General features: G+C 44.1%; 1 protein-coding gene across 1 annotated transcript in view; it reads left to right on the top strand.

Annotated features, from left to right (window-relative positions):
- The first annotated feature begins 461 nt into the window (after positions 1-461).
- The window catches only part of PKP3 (plakophilin 3), an 83,772-nt gene continuing 66,299 nt past the window's right edge, over positions 462-17,934 (top strand). Inside the window, exon 1 of the mRNA XM_077321248.1 lies at positions 462-656. Coding sequence (XP_077177363.1) covers positions 618-656 — 39 coding nt within the window. The 5' untranslated portion in view covers positions 462-617. The remainder of the gene's footprint in view (positions 657-17,934) is intronic.

Here is a 17,934-nt window from a genome sequence, read left to right on the forward strand (position 1 = left end):
GTGAGTCACCCCACCCAGCAAGGCAATTTAGTAAGTGAAGAAAAGACTTAATTCTGAATGGTGTGGCTCTGATTCACATCTTTTTAAATCTGGGATGATATTTATTTATCTGAAACAAATCCCTGCCCTGCTAAGCAACGGCTGAAACCTGAGCTGTACATGAAGGCAGCTCTGGACGGAAAGGCTGGGCCAAGGTGTAGACGAGAAGACCCATTCATGCTCTTCCACAATCACCATGGCTCAGTTGGCTGCCCGCAGCTCAGACTGTAGGCAGCACTTTCTCACCCAGCAGCCAGCTGTTGCTGCAGGTCTGCAAAATGAGCTCCACCTCAACAGCCCCCAAAAGTACAAACTTGTCTTTGGGGTGATTTTATTTTTTTTAATTGACAACAAAAGAACATCAACTGGTTAGACAACCTTAGTGGGTGGGGCTACTTACTCTTCAGCTCCTAGCCCAGCCTAATCTAGTTTGTAGTTGCACCAAGAGTTACTAAACGGAGCAAGTTTAATTGTCCCAGCTGCTTGAAGACGGAAATATCTGCCCGTTTGGCAGCCTCTGGACCTCGACAGCCCTGGGCTCCGGCACGTGAGAAACTGCCTCCATCACCGCTGAGAGGATGCTACAGGGGAACAAGCGGTCAAGGTTGCCAAGCTCTGTATGTTTCCATTTCTTTCCCTTTGAGTGCTTGCTTTCTCTTATCATTAAGGCATCCGGGGTTGGGGTATTGTACATATATGCTGGAGTGCTGGGCTTTTGACCCAGCATTCCCTCCCTCCTGTTCAGATACGAAGGGTAGCAAATAAGTCTGTGTTTCACTGGGGAATGTAGATGCCTCTGGGGAATATTTTGTGAAATGGGACTAGGAGTGTAATTCAACATATGTTTACTTGGGCACTCTACTCACTAGACTACTACTGCTAAAACCAGTGCTAAAACCATGTGGCTCTTGGCCATCTTCCAAGTACAAAGGGTCTGGTATTTAGAGATCTGGATGTGACTCGCAGTCTGCAGACTCAAAGGGAAAAGACTGAGGTCTGCCATTGTGGCTGTCTGCATAAAGAGGAGTGATTGGCACGACAAGAGTCTCCATGGACTACAATTCCCATGAGCCCCTGCCAGTGTTTTCTGGGGCTCATGGGAATTGTAGTCCGTGGACATCTGGAGGGCCGCAGTTTGACTACCCCTGCTCTAAGATATCCTCTTATCAATGTACAATTTTTGCGAGGGATCCTGTTTACAGTGTATGTTTGGTAGTGTTAGATCTGGGCTTGGGTCAAATAAGCCATAAGTGCGGTAACTGCACAGAAATCTCAGTTTCCTAGACTAATTCCTACTTTGCAAAATCAGATGTGGTATATGAAGACATCTTCATATAACATACGCATTGTGTGATAAATTCATGGGGGATATGTCTACCAGTGGCTTCGCAGTAAGAGCTAAGTGGAACCTGTTTCTAGGATGAATGTTGAGAAGCTGTTTGAAATGAGAATGGAGAAGAGCTTTATATTTTTACAAATGCTGTATAATTTAAGAATGAGTTCTGACATAACTGACAATGAAAAGTAGTCAAAGAGAGAGACCAGGACATCATACTCCTATTTGTCTATCACAGACTGCAGCCTATAGAGATAGAATAACCAGTTAGATATCATGTGTTCAAGACATGTTATTTGTCACATCTCTTATGTTCACAATTTACAACCCCCTTATATTCCCCAGACCTCCTGTCCCCAGTGTTATCCTCTGTTTTGAATATAATTCAGTTGTCTTCCTTAGATCACTAAAAAGATTACTCCTATTAATAAAATATTGTCCAATAGGCAAAGGATAGAAAGCACACAAGAGGATAAATACAAACAAGAAGTTTGCCAAATTCTTCATGACCTCAGATCTGTAACCCAGCTCTGCAGGACATGGTTACTCTGAGCCAAATTCTTGAATAACTGTTATTCAGCTGTGCATTTGTGAATTTCAGGGATCTGTGCCTAAAGTACTCTGAAACAAGCTTAGGATGGGTTCTGTTACAGTTTTAGAATGAATGCATGAAACATTTGTGAAATGGCAGGTAGGCATAGAATCATTTAGTAAGACAGCCATCTGTATAATACTAGTGAGGGAAATCTCAGCATTTTTTTGTTTCTTGTACAAGAAACTGAGGAAACATGAGTAGTATGATCCTCTCTAGAACAATACAGACAAACACCTCCATACTCCCCCAAAGTCACATGCAGTGAGGACTACTATGGTAGGAACACCTCCGGAAATCCAAACCCACCAGACTTCCATAGAAGGAGCCCTTGCATTAGTAGGACAGGGGGCCTAAAATCTAGGATGACAAACTTCCAGAACAGAACCTGCTGGAATCTTCACTCTGGCAGACTAATATTCAGAGCTTTCCCGAAGCCAACTGTAGCATTGTTGCAAGCGTTTAGAATTATCTGATGAATATCCAAAGTTTGTCAGAGAACCACCATTCCCAGAATTTATGGCATATTTGAGATGTTTTAATATTTATTTTCTTTATTTACTTCATGTATAGCCCACCCTTTCGACAGAGACTCAAATAAGCACCTCTGCCTTATCTCCTAGCTGCTAGTCTTTCTTTGTTAAATGGTTGTGCGAAACAGTGTCAGAATGCTTTGTGATGGTAGTTTCACCCTGTACCAAATGATCAAATAAATATAAAGAGCTAATGGAAACTGTGCCATGTAAATTCATCCTGAAGTGGAATGCAGTGAAATAGAAGGCACAGTGGTGGGATTGTCCTGCATGGCAAAGAAAGCTCCCCCAGCCTTTACTGAATAATTTGCATTCTTCTCCACATGCCTCTTGCCAAGGCAGACAAGACATTGTTTTTATGGGCTCTATAAATCCACTGCACATTTAAGCTGTAAAGAAAAAAAACTGTCTCTAATTGGCCTTTCAACCACATACGGTGACAGTTCTAGCATTCTCCGTTGCCTCCGTTTATGCATGTATCCCATTGTGAGACGTGCATTTCCTTCTAGCTCTGGTACAGTGGCCCCTGGTCTCTCTAAATGTGTTTTCATAACCTCTGATTATGCACAGATTATACTGTCTTTCAGCCATTTGAAACATTATTGGGGGGATGCATGGATTTCCCATTAGAACTGCTTTTATTCTGACCCCAATGCAAGACGGATCACGTGATGGCTGTTTGAGTGGACAGGCAGAATGTGAGGTCAGGAACCCGCTACAATGAGGGCACAACAGGGCTTCAGGGCCCACTTTATATTAGCCGGAGAAATTTAAGGAGGGTGTTCTGAATGCTTCTAAAGTAACACTTTAGTTGTGGCCTACTTAGTTCTGAAATAATGAAACACAAGCACCCAGCAATATCTGAAGTTTAATCCTCCCCCTCTCCCTTTCTACTTTCTGAGGAGATCTCTGAGGCAACCATAAGTAAGATAGGAATTCAGGTGATGGTGTAAGCAATAACTTTGAACCATGAATACTTTATATAGCATTATTACATTTTCTTGTTTTTGCTGTTACATGAAAACCATGAACTGATAGTTTGTGATCAGATTAGGGGATAAACTAGCCAGGTTGAACGTGAAACATTCCCACCATCCATGGTCTTTCTGGCTGTTGGCAGAGTAATTAACACAGCAAGTATGCACAACCTGATTAAAGAGGAGATAAGGATTTGTTTAGGAATTAATATACTTGATAGGAAAGAGGAGAGGCAGAGATAGGTTCCTATCTACATCTTTAGCTGAGGAGCAATCCCTTAAGGGCAACATCCCATTCCTCCCTCATCTCAATGCAGAGTGTGGCACTTCTGAGAAGAAGCAGGAAATTGCCCTTAGAGCAGCAATCTGGAGTCAGACAAGGGATGACACTGTATAGGCGAGAAGGTGCTGACCTCACTATCCTATCTAATTGTCTTCTTCTCTTCTTCTGGGTACATTGCCTTTCCAACCCTGGCAGCTCCACATCAGTGTTCCAGTCAAATGTCTCCTCCCCCCACTTTGCTCCAGCTGTAAAGTTGCCCACTACAACTGATCTCTAGACAACCAGAGATCAGTTCCATAGTGAAAATAGCTGCTTTGGACTCTACGGCATTGGATCCTGCCCTCCCCAGAGGCCACTTCCCAAATCTCCAGGTGTTTCCCATCCCTATGGCCAAACAAGACTCCTGCTTGCTGGAAGGGAGAAAATATTGAGATGAGGGAGGAAGGGGATGCTGCCTTTGAGAGACTGCCATAATGCAAGAGGGAATGGATAATTTCGCCATGTATCTTTTACTATCACAGCAGCACTGGGGGAGGAAACATGCCCTTTGTCTATAACATTCTTAACATAAAGGAGCTCCCTTACAAACCTCATAATCATGTTTCTTCTACTTCTCTAAAATGGGACGCATCACTCACCTTGCTTACTTGAGACATCTAGTGTGTTTTATTTAAATAGGTTTTTCATTTTTTTTAAATTTAAAATTCTTGTAGCCACATCTTCTTCTTTTGGTTCATTACATCTCAGTATTCCCATGTGACATCATGCTTTGTCATCCTGTGCCCCTCCCACGCCAGAAATGGCCCATTGGCCTACTCTGCTGGGCTGGGAACAGGGCTGGGACAGGCACCTGCCGCTCTGTCATCCCCTGCCACCCCCACAGGCAGTTAAATGAGAGTATATGCAATGAGCCTTAGTCCCTCCCCTTTCCACCCCCCTCCAGGCACATCATTAGCCATTTGGGGAGGCAAAACCCTTTTGGGGGCTGTCAAGAAACCCCAGGGTTTCACAAAACCCATGTTGAGAAAGCCTGGTCTAAGCAGGGGACCAGCACAGGCCAAAACTCCTGCTGCTACATATGGAGTACAGGGATTCTTGCACAGCCCTTGTCCATCATCTTCAGAACCTCTTTAAGGACTGGAGATGTCCCGGAGGACTGGAAAAGAGCAAACGTTATTCCGATCTTCAAAAAAGGGAGGAAGGATGACCCAGGAAACTACAGACCAGTGAGTCTGACCTCTGTTGTGGGGAAGATAATGGAGCAGATATTAAAGGGAGTGATCTGCAAACATCTGGAGGACAATTTGGTGATCCAAGGAAGTCAGCATGGATTTGTCTCCAACAGGTCCTGCCAGACCAATCTAGTTTCCTTTTTTGACCAAGTAACAGGTTTGCTGGATCGGGGAAATTTGGTTGATGTCATTTACTTGGATTTTAGTAAAGCTTTTGATAAGGTTCCCCATGATGTTCTGATGGATAAGTTGAAGGACTGCAATCTGGATTTTCAGATAGTTAGGTGGATAGGGAATTGGTTAGAGAACCGCACTCAAAGAGTTGTTGTCAATGGTGTTTCATTAGACTGGAGAGAGGTGAGTAGCGGGGTACCTCAGGGCTCGGTGCTCGGCCCGGTACTTTTTAACATATTTATTAATGATCTAGATGAGGGGGTGGAGGGACTACTCATCAAGTTTGCAGTTGACACCAAATTGGGAGGACTGGCAAATACTCCAGAAGATAGAGACCGAGTTCAACGAGATCTAAACACAATGGAAAAATGGGCAAATGAGAACAAGATGCAATTTAATAAAGATAAGTGTAAAGTTCTGCATCTGGGTCAGAAAAATGAAAAGCATGCCTACTGGATGGGGGATACACTTCTAGGTAACACTGTGTGTGAACGAGACCTTGGGGTACTTGTGGACTGTAAACTAGACATGAGCAGGCAGTGTGATGCAGCGGTAAAAAAGGCAAATGCCATTTGGGGCTGTATCAACAGGGGCATCACATCAAAATCACAAGATGTCATAGTCCCATTGTATACGGCACTGGTCAGACCACACCTGGAGTACTGTGTGCAGTTCTGGAGGCCTCACTTCAAGAAGGATGTCGATAATATTGAAAGGGTACAGAGGAGAGCGACGAAGATGATCTGGGGCCAAGGGACCAAGCCCTATGAAGATAGGTTGAGGGACTTGGGAATGTTCAGCCTGGAGAAAAGGAGGTTGAGAGGGGACATGATAGCCCTCTTTAAGTATTTGAAAGGTTGTCACTTGGAGGAGGGCAGGATGCTGTTTCTGCTGGCTGCAGAGGAGAGGACACGCAGTAATGGGTTTAAACTTCAAGTACAACGATATAGGCTAGATATCAGGAAAAAGTTTTTCACAGTCAGAGTAGTTCGGCAGTGGAATAGGCTGCCTAAGGAGGTGGTGAGCTCCCCCTCACTGGAAGTCTTCAAACAAAGGTTGGATACACACTTTTCTTGGATGCTTTAGGATGCTTAGGGCTAATCCTGCGTTGAGCAGGGGGTTGGACTAGATGGCCTGTATGGCCCCTTCCAACTCTATGATTCTATGATTCTATGATTCGGTATGGACATCTGGATGAGTAATCACAGACTCCCCCCCCCCCCCAAAAAAAAATCTGCTGTAAATGATCCCACAGTAGAAATGTGCATGTCCCACACACTAGACAGAAAAACAGACAGGATACACAAAGTACTCCAGAACAGTTCTTTAAAATGACATATATAGACCATATTTGTTATTTATAAGTGACCATTTTACAAACCGCATTGGCACATGCAGTCTTAGAGTGATTTAACACTCAGGCTTAAAACAGTGTTTTCTTCAGTCAGCTTTATACCATGAATAATAAAGATTTCCTTTCCTCAAGAACACTGATCAGACATTAACATGAATAGCAGAAGAGATGCTCAAAGATAATTTAGGTTTCATGTAAGAAAATACTATTAGCATTTAGATAGCACATTTCAAGTGTTCAATGTGCTTTGCATATATCAGCCCAGTAATTATTATAATAGCCTTGTAAGGCAGGTCAGTATATTTATTTTTCATTTTGCAGAGGGCAGGGCCTGAACACATGAGAAAAGTGGCCACCTTGCACAAGTTCTATGTTCACAACACACATGGATGGAACTAGTGTCAGTAAGGAAACATGGAAACTCAATGTCTCATTTCCCATTCATGTGAGAGCTGGGAACACTTCCAGGGGGGAAATGGGAGGAGAGGGAATTCTAAATCTTTGTCTTTTAATTTTCCCCTACAAATTTCCACATACTTAAAAAGATATCTCCCCGCCAGGTTTCTGAAGGAGAAAGTAAATTTGACTGGGAGGATACTGAGTTTGGGTGACATTTCCAGGGAGCATCAGCAGTCCTGGGATGGGCCAAGGGCACCTCCCTGCCATACGACAGCACCTCCATGCAAATCCTCCCACTCTCACTCCCATGATCTTGGCACACTTGGGCTTGGGAACATGCATTTGCCAAGATGCTGTGTAGCTCTGCCCAGAACAATGTAGTAACTCTCAGATTTACTTGATGTTGCTAACAAAAATATGGCTGAAAAATCCTGAGAGCAGCCATAAGAGAACTGGCTGTATATGGTGGTAAGAGAAATCCAATGTGACCTTCATCAAAAGCAGTTTCTCCCAAAATCTACCCAGTAGTGGAAGGAGGTATTGCAAAGACATATGTTATTTTAATTTCTGTTGGAGTAATCTTCTGTTGGCAGCCTTGTTTTTAGAATCATAGAATAATAGAGTTGGAAGGGACCTCCTGGGTCATCTAGTCCAATCCCCTGCACTATGCAGGACACTCACAACCCTATTGCTCATCCACTGTAACCTGCCGCCCCCTTAAGCCTTCATAGAATCAGCCTCTCTGTCAGATGACTATCCAGCCTCTGTTTAAAAATCTCCAAAGATGGAGACCCCACCACCTCCTGAGGAAGCCTGTTTCACTGAGAAATCACTCTGTCAGGAACTTCTTCCAGATGTTTAGGTGGAATTTCTTTCAAATTAATTTCATCCCATTGGTTCTGGTCCATGCCTAATGCCCGAGTAGAAAAGCTCTCTTGAATACTTCAGTTCTGCAGAAAGCCAGGAGCGTGGGTGGTGGGGGCCACTAAGAGAAGGTACATATATGGGCTGTTGTTGATTTTGACCATTTGTAGGTTGGCACCTGCAAAAGGTCTTGCTCAGATAAGCAAAGCTGCTGTGGCAGTGTACAAGGGAAGAGGCAGTCTCACAGATATGTGGGCCCAAGGCCTTGAAGACATTTGCATGTAATAGCTAATACCTTAAAGTACTGCTCCCAGTAAGCAATGAGCAGCCAGCGGAGTGACTGTAGAATGGGATTAGTATGCACGTCCAAATAATATACATAATATATAACATGATACCAATAAATTATTTTGATCTAAATTGTGAGGTTTAGAAATAAAGGATAGAATGGTAGTAAACTGGTTAAAGAAGGAAAGGAGAGGCCACACGATCCACAGTGTCTGCAAGAAAATTATTTCCTTGTTTCATCACTGGGCATAAGAGTCAGTGTTTGCTTCTAGATACGGGGGTATGAGAGTGTGGTTCCTGGGGGTGGTCAGCCACAGACCTTACGCATGATAGTTAGCATGCATGTAGAAAGGTAACAGACTTCAGGGTTTGCCAGCCTTGGCTGCATCTTACATTGGAAGGTATGTTCCCAGGGTATGGTTGACATGTTTAGGCACCACTTAGGAGAACTGCCAGTTTTGTTAAGGTATATTTGCTGCTCCCTTTAGGCCATACCAGAGAATAATGTACCAGAGAATATGTATTTGGCATATATACTGCATATCTCTGGGTACAGGCAGGTGGTGCTGGAACAGAAATTGCAGAATGCTGAAGCTGGGAGGAGCCTCTGGCCTGGACTACTCTCCCTTGAGGAGGAGCCCTGTTGTTTGCTGGAAAGACAAGCCACCTGGGATACATTTCCCTTCAGTGGTGGCGGCAGAGGCAGCAACATGAGTCAAGTGCAAACTTGTGCTGCGGCAGTTTTCTCTGCCAAGGACGCTTCTCCTGACAGGGAGACAGGGACTGGAGAGTTAGGGCTAGGCTGGGACGTGGGATATTAATGGGTTGTATACTTTCTGCTACTACTGGCAAACCTGTCTGGCAAATGACAGATTTTTGCCTCCCTCCCCCTTTACATTTCCCCCCTCCCTGGGAATTGGGCCACATGAAAGCTGAATCTGTTGAGCTGTAAGCATGAGAAGGATGATGTGCCAGAACACAGAATCCTTCCATTCCTTTTGCCAAGGAGGGCTCTTCCCTAACTGCCTTATTGCCTCTGCCTCCAAGAGAAAGGCAACATTGTTCCCTTCTTCCCAAATATACAGATTTGGAGTATTTTCTGCAGGTATGGAGAATGGCTGCTGTCCTGTTCATAACCATGTTGATTTACCTTGAACATTCCCTTAGTTATTCCTCAGGATCCGTTGCATATACTCTAGAGCAGTGGTTCCCAACCTTTTTATCACTGGGGACTGGTCAACGCTTGACAATTTTACTGAGGCCTGGGGGGGGGGGTAGTCTTTTGCCGAGAGACGTCACTGTCGCCCGAGCCCCTGCTCCACTTGCTTTCCCGCTGACGCCCCTGACTTCCCGCCACCTTCTGGGGGGCGCTGCCAGCAGCAGCTGTGCAGTGCCATGCCAAGGGGGAGCCCCAGCCATGGTGTCCACCGGAGAGCACCAAAGGAGAGCTGGTGGCAGAGTGGCAGGGCAGCCCCCGAGGCAGCAGCCAGGGAGGAGGACAAGGAGGAGCCGCGGCCCGGTACTGACTGATCCACGGACCGGTCCCGGTCCCAGAACCATGGGTTGGGGACCACTGCTCTAGAGGTTTTTTTCCCTTTTCAATGAATGCTAGCTTTTGGGCTCGTTGATGGTCCCTCTCCTATGGGTTGAGCTATGAGATGACTTGGTGCTACCCTTGACAGTTCAAGCACTCCTTCTCTTGACCTAGAGCAGTGGCTCTTAACCTGGGAGTCGTCGGGACCCCTTTGGGGGTCAAACGACCCTTTCACAGGGGTTGCGGCAGGGTAAGCAGCTTGGCCAGGGGGGGGACCATCCACACAACAGCCTTGCGGGGTAGATCAAGATAGAGTGTTTGTCTGTCTGGAGCAGCGGAAAAGAGCAAGATCGGCATGGTGGGACAAGAGGCGGAACTGAACTGAGAAACCCCAGGAAAAAAACAATTTGTATACAATCATGAACAATGGATCTTCACACCATGGATCAGTTTTGGTTTAATTTCTGTGAAAGAACACTTGCATAATTTTATGGTTGGAGGTAACCACAACATGAGGAACTGAATTAAAGGGTCGCAGCATTAGGAAGGTTGAGAACCACTGACCTAGAGAGATTCACCATCACTCAGAACTCTAAGTAAAAATATTGGGATACGTGAGGGACAGAAAATTTGAGCTAAAGAATCTAACCAAATAAGGCTGGAGGCCAGAAAGATTGCTAAAGGCTTTGATTTAGCACTAGCTCTCAATCTTCATTGACAATGTGAATCTGGGTAGCAGCTGCATCTAAATATGCATTTAGATTATAGTATTTATTGGCAGTTCTTTGATAATATTTTTAGCCTGCCGAAATTGTGTTTTTAGCAAGAACATTTTAATATGTTGTTCATACTGTTTTAACAACATTGTTGGTCATTAGACTGTTGACTTTGTGTTTTAATTAGGCACCTAAATTTGTTCTATTTTGTAAACTGCCTTAGTAGCAATATGCCAAAAGGCAGTTTAAATGTATTTTAAATGAATGAACAATACAATTAAGAGATTAAGGAAGAATACAGGCTGTATTCAGCTATCATAACAAGCAGGAGTTTCTCCACAATAGGCATGAATATACCTTATGTCCCTGTTTGTCCACCACTCTCACTCTGTTCCTTCATACACAGACTGAAGGTTTCCTATTAGTTGTGATATCCAAATACTGGTACATGAGTCAACTGGAGTTTCTGTCGCCCTCATCTAAAATCCAGATTCGTAACTGTGATGAAACCAAGACTTAGATGCAAACAGTGCAAGTACAATGATATAGGCTAGATATCAGGAAAAGGTTTTCCACAGTCAGAGTAGTTCAGCAGTGGAATAGGCTGCCTAGGGAAGTGGTGAGCTCCCCCTCACTAGTGGTCTTCAAGCAAAGGTTGGATACACACTTTTCTTGGATGCTTTTGGATGCTTTGGCCTGATCCTGCGTTGAGCAGGGGGTTGGACTAGATAGCCTGTTGGCCCCTTCCAACTCTATGATTCTATGATTCTATGATTCTAGGATTTGGAAGCTCCAGTATGGAAGAGGAGAAATCCATTTACATGCAGATGTCACAGAGAATTGGAGCTTGTTTGAGGTTTGCCAGATCTAGAAGCCCCAAATTGCACTTTGCACAGGAACAACTGAATAAGTTGTACTTGTCTGGATGCAGTCTGCATTGTTATCTTACCTATGCACTCTTAGTTGGGTCTTCTGAGTTCTATTTAGAAATATTTCACCTCGAATTTAAGATAAAGACACTAAGTCGAAAGCACACTCATTCAAAGCCATTCTTGAATGTGCATCATGGTATAGTGGTTAGGAGTGTGGACTTCTAATCTGGCCTGCCAGGTTCGATTCTGCGCTCCCCCACATGCAGCCAGCTGGGTGACCTTGGGCTCGCCACAGCACTGATAAAACTGTTCTGACCGGGCAGTGATATCAGTGCTCTCTCAGCCTCACCCACCCCACAGGGTGTCTGTTGTGGGGAGAAGAAAGGGAAGGCGACTGTAAGCCGCTTTGAGCCTCCTTCGGGTAGGGAAAAGCGGCATATAAGAACCAACTCTTCTTCTTCTTCTTCATACATGTAATATGACAAGCAAGCTTGTCTATATTACATATGACTCAAGAGACTAACTACATGTTATCTTTTCCCTGGGTCCATATAATGAAACATGTACTGCAAATTGGGAACTTAATCCCCAGCACATGCAGACTCAATTCAGATTGACACCATAGTTTGTGAGAAAGGGGGAATTTAGCTTCCCACTACTACTTCCACCAGCCATGCCTACCTCTATGCTGCTTTTGTTGATTTTAAAGAAGCTTTTGGCTCAGTCTCCAGAGTTAGATTTTGGGAGAAATTAGAGAATACTTCAATTGATCAGAGGCTGTTAGCCCTCATTAAGGCACTATTTTCAGGGAACTGCTTTAAAGGCTAGCTATAGTATTCAGAGACACCTTACAGAATCAATTAATACTTCTAATGGAGTAAACCATTTTAGCACCCACTTTCATTTCTATATAAATAATTCAACATTTTCAGGACAGCAATTTGCATCCCCCAACCATGACTCATCAACCCATTACCATTCTTTTATATGTCAATGATGTTGTTCTTCTTTCCAGAACACCTCTATGACTTAGGAGAATACTAAGAAAGCTCTCCAACTATTGCTCCAAAGAACATCTGGAAATAAATTACCAGAAAACTAAGATCATGGTGTTTCGGAAATGCCCCAAACCAATAGCATGGAAACTGAATGGATATGAGTTAGAACAGGTGAATAAGTTTAAGTACTCAGGGGTAATCATCCAAGTCTCAGGAGTGAGAAATACCCAGTCTATGTAGCAGAGCTCGCTCAAAGATCAGCAAATAACATAATTAATTTTTTCCATACAAAAAGCTGGCACTTTGTTCCAGCTACCCTAGAGTTATACAAAGCCAAGACCCTCTCTCAGCTCCTGTATGGTATATCTATTGGCCCCTTGGGAACAGGCATAGCCTGTATAGTAAGAGTCCAATCCAAATTTCACAGGGCCATTCTTTAACTCCTGTGTTATGCCAATAAAGGTATTCTGCATCCTATTCAACTCCCGTGTTCGTGTGTCAAATGCTTTAATACATTTGAAAACAGGGATGTTGAAAGTCAAAGACTGGGTCACTGTGTTCTTTATTATTTTGTGGCTGAAATTAAACCATAATCCTAACAGCTTGGCAGCTCTTATTTTAAAAGACAAATTTCAGTTGTCATGGCTTATATCAGTTGCAGCCAGAGTACAATTACTGGAGATGTCAACTAATGTTTTATTAAAACTGACCCTGCATCAGGCCAAAAGCATAACCAAACAAAGAAACCAAGATAATGGCTAGTAAGGAGATATAAACAAAGCCTCAGGTTTTCTGGCTCCAGATAGAAATAAATACCTACTTAAGCCATCTCCCTACCTTTTTATTGTGAAGAATAATAACCAAAGACAAGCTTTAATGTTGGCCAGACGCTCCGCCCTGCCTACAGCTGTTTTGGAAGGTCACTACAGGAAAGTTTCTCTACCCCAGAGACTATGTCCTTGTAGCAGTAGACAGGTAGAAACGACAGAGCATTTCTTCCTCCATTGCCCCTTTTATAATACAATCCGAGGCAAACTACTACAACCTATTCTAGACAAATATTCTGGCCTGCCATCAAGGGAAAAGATAAAGATACTGCTAAATGATGACGGTTTACATATAACTATTTAAATTGCCAAATTTTGCACCACCATCATTAGGATACACAGCACCTTTTAAGAGTAAATCAGCATTCCTATTTTATACAGGTTTTAGATTGTTCAGCAGCATTTTGAATCTAATGTAATTTAAAATCTTTTTTAAATCATTTACATTTTTTAAAATGTTTCAAAATGTCTTAATGCTTTTTTAACTAGTATGATTTTTAGATAATTTTCAACTATACACTTATGCTCTATGTTTTACATTGTTGAACTGTAATGTCTTGTATTTTTGAATTGTGGTGCCAATGGTTATGCTGGTCTAAATGACCACAAATCTCTCTCTCTCTCTCTCTCTCTCTCTCTCTCTCTCTCTCTCTCTCTCTCTCTCTCTCTCTCTCTCTCTCTCTCTCTCTCTCTCCCTCCCCCCTCCCACCTTTTCCCCAATTCAAAATGGGCCCTGGGGTGTTTTTTTGCCTCACTTGAACTGTACTGTTGTACACCTAGGCTTTCCCAACAGAAAGCCATTTCAGATTGCAGAAATACAGTTGGGGCAAGGACTGAGTCCCCTCTCCCCATTCTCCACAGTAGCCTGGTACAACAGGTGTGCTCTGCCACGTATTAACTAATCAGGCAGGGAGGGAGAATGGGTATTAGCATGCTAGGCCTGTCCCCTGCCTGTGTGTGATTTCCTGATCATCTGAGGAGAGGGAGTATATAGTCAAAGTGGCCTCATGCATGCCCCTCCCCATGATCAGCAATGTTCTGAAAGCAGCATCAAGGATCACAGGGATCAGGTGTACATATGGCCTCCATGCAGTCGCACTCTGCAGATTAACAGAGCATTGCATGGAGGTAGAGGGTTGGGGCCAGCATGCTAATGACCATTCTTCTCCCCCACGTCATGAGTCCGGGGGGGGGGGGGGGGGTGGAATTATCTCTACTAAACTAGCCTGAATCCAGATTGGGCTCACACGTGCCTGTGATTAAGTCCCCAGCATGGAACACACAATACTGAGGGAAAATATGTTGCTAGGCTTTCAGGCTTTTATCAAGAGAAATCAGAGCAGAATAGTAGCCCTTAGGGACGTCCTCCTCACCTTACCCTAGCTTTCCAGGGGGTCCTGCCCCTGCATAAGTATCCCTCTGTTAGCTTGTTATATTTGGTTTTAGAATTAACTACTGACTCCTCAAGGATTAATGGTGCTATTGGTCTTTGAAAATTAATTAAGGATAATGACTTCTGTCCAAGGACACTGTGAAGAATACGCATGTATGTGAAGTAAAAGATTGTCGACTTTGCTGCAAGGGAAAAAAAAATAGAAGAAAAATAATTAAAGACAAGAGATTTTATTTCCACCATAATCCTATGAGATAGATTAGGCCAAGAGTGTGTGTCAAGGACACCCAGTAAGGTTCCATGACAGAACAGGAGTCCAAACCTGAGTCCCCCAGATCTTAGTCTGACACTCTAACCTCTATGCCATGCTGGTTCTTGTTACATTCAATGTCTGGGAAATGCAATGGTTTCTGAGGGACATTCATTCTGTGATTCAGAGCTGTCAACAATGTGATGCGAAGGAAATTCCTTTAAAATAATCATTATCTAATTTCCCTGGGAACCAGGCTAAAATGATAGAATTAAAATACTCTGTGGAGATCTCTTTGCCTCCCCCATTTCTTCACTCATGAATTTCTATTCCTGAAGTATGGGAAGGAGGGAGTTCACTTACTCATGGGTATTAACTCTGGAAATATCTTTCTGTAGAAGCAGTGGCTCCAGTTTCTCCTGCTCCTGGAGGTTACCTATAAACATAAGGCTACCATCAAGTTGCATTTTTAGGCTATCATTCATTGACCGGTTATGTACGGGGTGGAATGCCCGAGCTGGCAGTGACAGGGCTTTGGGGCAAATCCTCAATTATGCCCAATGTTGCCGCCATCCTGGGGGCCGTTGAGCCCTGGTCTGACCCAGGCCCTCAGAAGGTCTGTGGCAAGGGAACGCAGATCCTTCCACATTCCAGGAGCTGCCGTGGGCGCCGGCAAGGGCTAGGTCAGGTCAACCTTGTGCATAATCATAATCGGTCCTCCCCCAAACTATGGCATCCCTGCAGGGATGCCTCTCAACCCTGTCAGCTCCGCAGAGCCACGGATCTGAATGGGGTGTCCCCCCACCTTGGTGGGAGAGTGGCATGCCGCTCCCCACCATCATGCAGTGGGGGTCCCATGCCCTCCACCCCACCCCCACACCCTGCTGCTGCTGCCTCCAGGCAGTGTATCGGGCTTCAAGCCCCGGCATTTTGCATGTGTGCTCAAAACCCCGGAGCAGTCAGCATATGCCGTGGGATTCCCTCCCCTGTGCACATGCAGAAAGCACCAGAGCATGCTGCCCTGACCAGCGTGGCTGCTGCCGCCCAGCGTGGCTGCTGCCGTGCATAATGGGTCATTGTCATGGAAGCACACATCTTGACATCATTATATTATAGTGGGAACCCAGGTCTCAGAAAGGAACATTTTTTTCTATTGCCCAGATCTGAAGACTATCCTGGAAATAAATACTGTCAAAAATGTTTTTGTGTGTGTCACCTTTGGCATATATCTACTGCATTCTATCCAGCTGATTAACTGATGGTTGTTAAGATTCCTGTACCAAAGAGCTTATATCAGAAGAAATCAATGTGTGAGGCATATTTAATGAAAATCCTTCTTGGAAAAGGAATGGTTGGGTAGTCAGAGTACAATGTTTATGAGGAAATGAAGCAGCCATAATCAAAGTGATGGATGAACAGAAGAAACAGATGGCAGAATCAAACTGGAAGTGGAGGCAGAGTAGGGGCACCAAGCAGGATGGTAGAGAATTAATAACTCTTTATTTGCATCTGATAACATTCATATGCATTACTGAAGTAGTTCACAGTGGTGGGTCAGCAGCATTCCCTTAATTTGCACATATGATTATGGTTTGCTAAGTACAGGTTCATTTTAGGTAGTAGGAAAGATCATGCAACCATGACCCGTCAGGCAACTTACCATAGAGCATCGTACTCAAGGCAGCAAAGGAGGCGGTTTATGTTTTTTTTAACAACTACAACATCCTATGTTTAAAAAGTGAGGCTGAATTATTTGAGTTGCACTGGTCTTTCAACAGTCTAACATAGATTTCAGTGTTCAAATTATAGAAGAAAAAGATGGAGACTGTGATTAAGTCCACAAGCCCCATTTCTCCTCAGTGGGAACTTATAGGCCACACCCTCAGCTCTCTTCCTACAGGGTACTGAGAACACCTTCCATTATGGAAAACAGTAGGAGGTGCTTACTTTTCCTTTGTACTCATTATGTAAGGTCCAGAAAGGGAAATACACCCTGACGCAGGGCTCACCCAACAGAAATACTCACAGGAAATGGATAATTAAGTATTTAATATAGCCTGCCTTATGTTTAAGCCAAGGCAACCAACTCAACACAACAGAACACAAGTTTTTCTTTATTTCGTAAAACATTTATACCACCTTTCTTCATGGTTCAAGGCGCCTTGCAGTAATAGCTTCATTGTACATAGAAGCATCTGGAGGCGAGTGGAGCAGGAAGACAGCCAGCTGCTTCAGGGCCAAACTAGATGTGACAGTTTCCTCATCTTCACCACGAGGACACCACTGCCATTTGAAAGTTAATTCAAAAGGCTACAAGGGGGATGCGGCCTGCAACACAGCAGAGCAAGGAACTTGTGTGTCCTCCCAGTGCCTTTTCAGCTTTCAGAACAACCCCCCCACCCCCACCCCCTCACACACACAGCTGGTTCAGCACTTGAAAAGGTGCAGGGGAGGGGGAAAACAAGGACACCTTAGCCTGCCTCCCTACAGGCCTGATCTGGACTGGGGCCTTGCACCACTTTTATATCACTTTAAGAATAGCAACATCCCAGGGCAGACACAAAGAAGCCATCCATTTAGTTGGGCCCTAGTAGAGAGCCTGTTTGGGGCCATTAAATGGGTGGATCGGGAGCGGTTCAACAACGCAACGCAGAGCTGCAAACCAAGACTGCCCTCTTTAGCTCACAGCCACAGTAAGACACAGTGGACAAATGTGGGCAGAGCCATCTTCAAATGAGGGAGGAACAAGTTTTCACTGATCCATTTTAATCTGGCTTTGGGCAGGGCTCTGTGGCAAAAACTGTTCTTGTTTAACTGGTTTACTGGTCTTGTTTAACTGGTTTAGCTCCAAATATAGTTGGAAATGCACTCCTTTTGATTTTGTTAGATCTTTCTGCTCTATGTGCATTGTGGACAACTCAGTGTTACTGGAATGTGATGTCTTGAGATTGAATTCAAAGGAACAATACTAAAGTAGTTTTAAACCTTTCTGTCTGGCCATGCTGAATGACCAAGAATGGGGATGTGAGATCTATTCTGCAGTGTTTGATCCTTTCATCCATGCTGTTTAATTTATATGTGACGCATGGTATGTGAAAACATGCAAAGCTTTCAAGTTGGGTGTCATCAGTACACCTCTTTGAACACGCTACCAGAAATAGTGATCACAGTGTTTGGAGGCAGTGGTCAAGTAACTGGAGGAGAACTGGTTAAGACTGAATCAGGCAAGATGGAAGTGATGTTGGCTGGTCAAGTGCAGACTTTGCCAGGGAT

Source organism: Paroedura picta, chromosome 2 (genome assembly GCF_049243985.1).
Source record: "Paroedura picta isolate Pp20150507F chromosome 2, Ppicta_v3.0, whole genome shotgun sequence".
Classification (NCBI taxonomy): Eukaryota; Metazoa; Chordata; class Lepidosauria; order Squamata; family Gekkonidae; genus Paroedura; species Paroedura picta.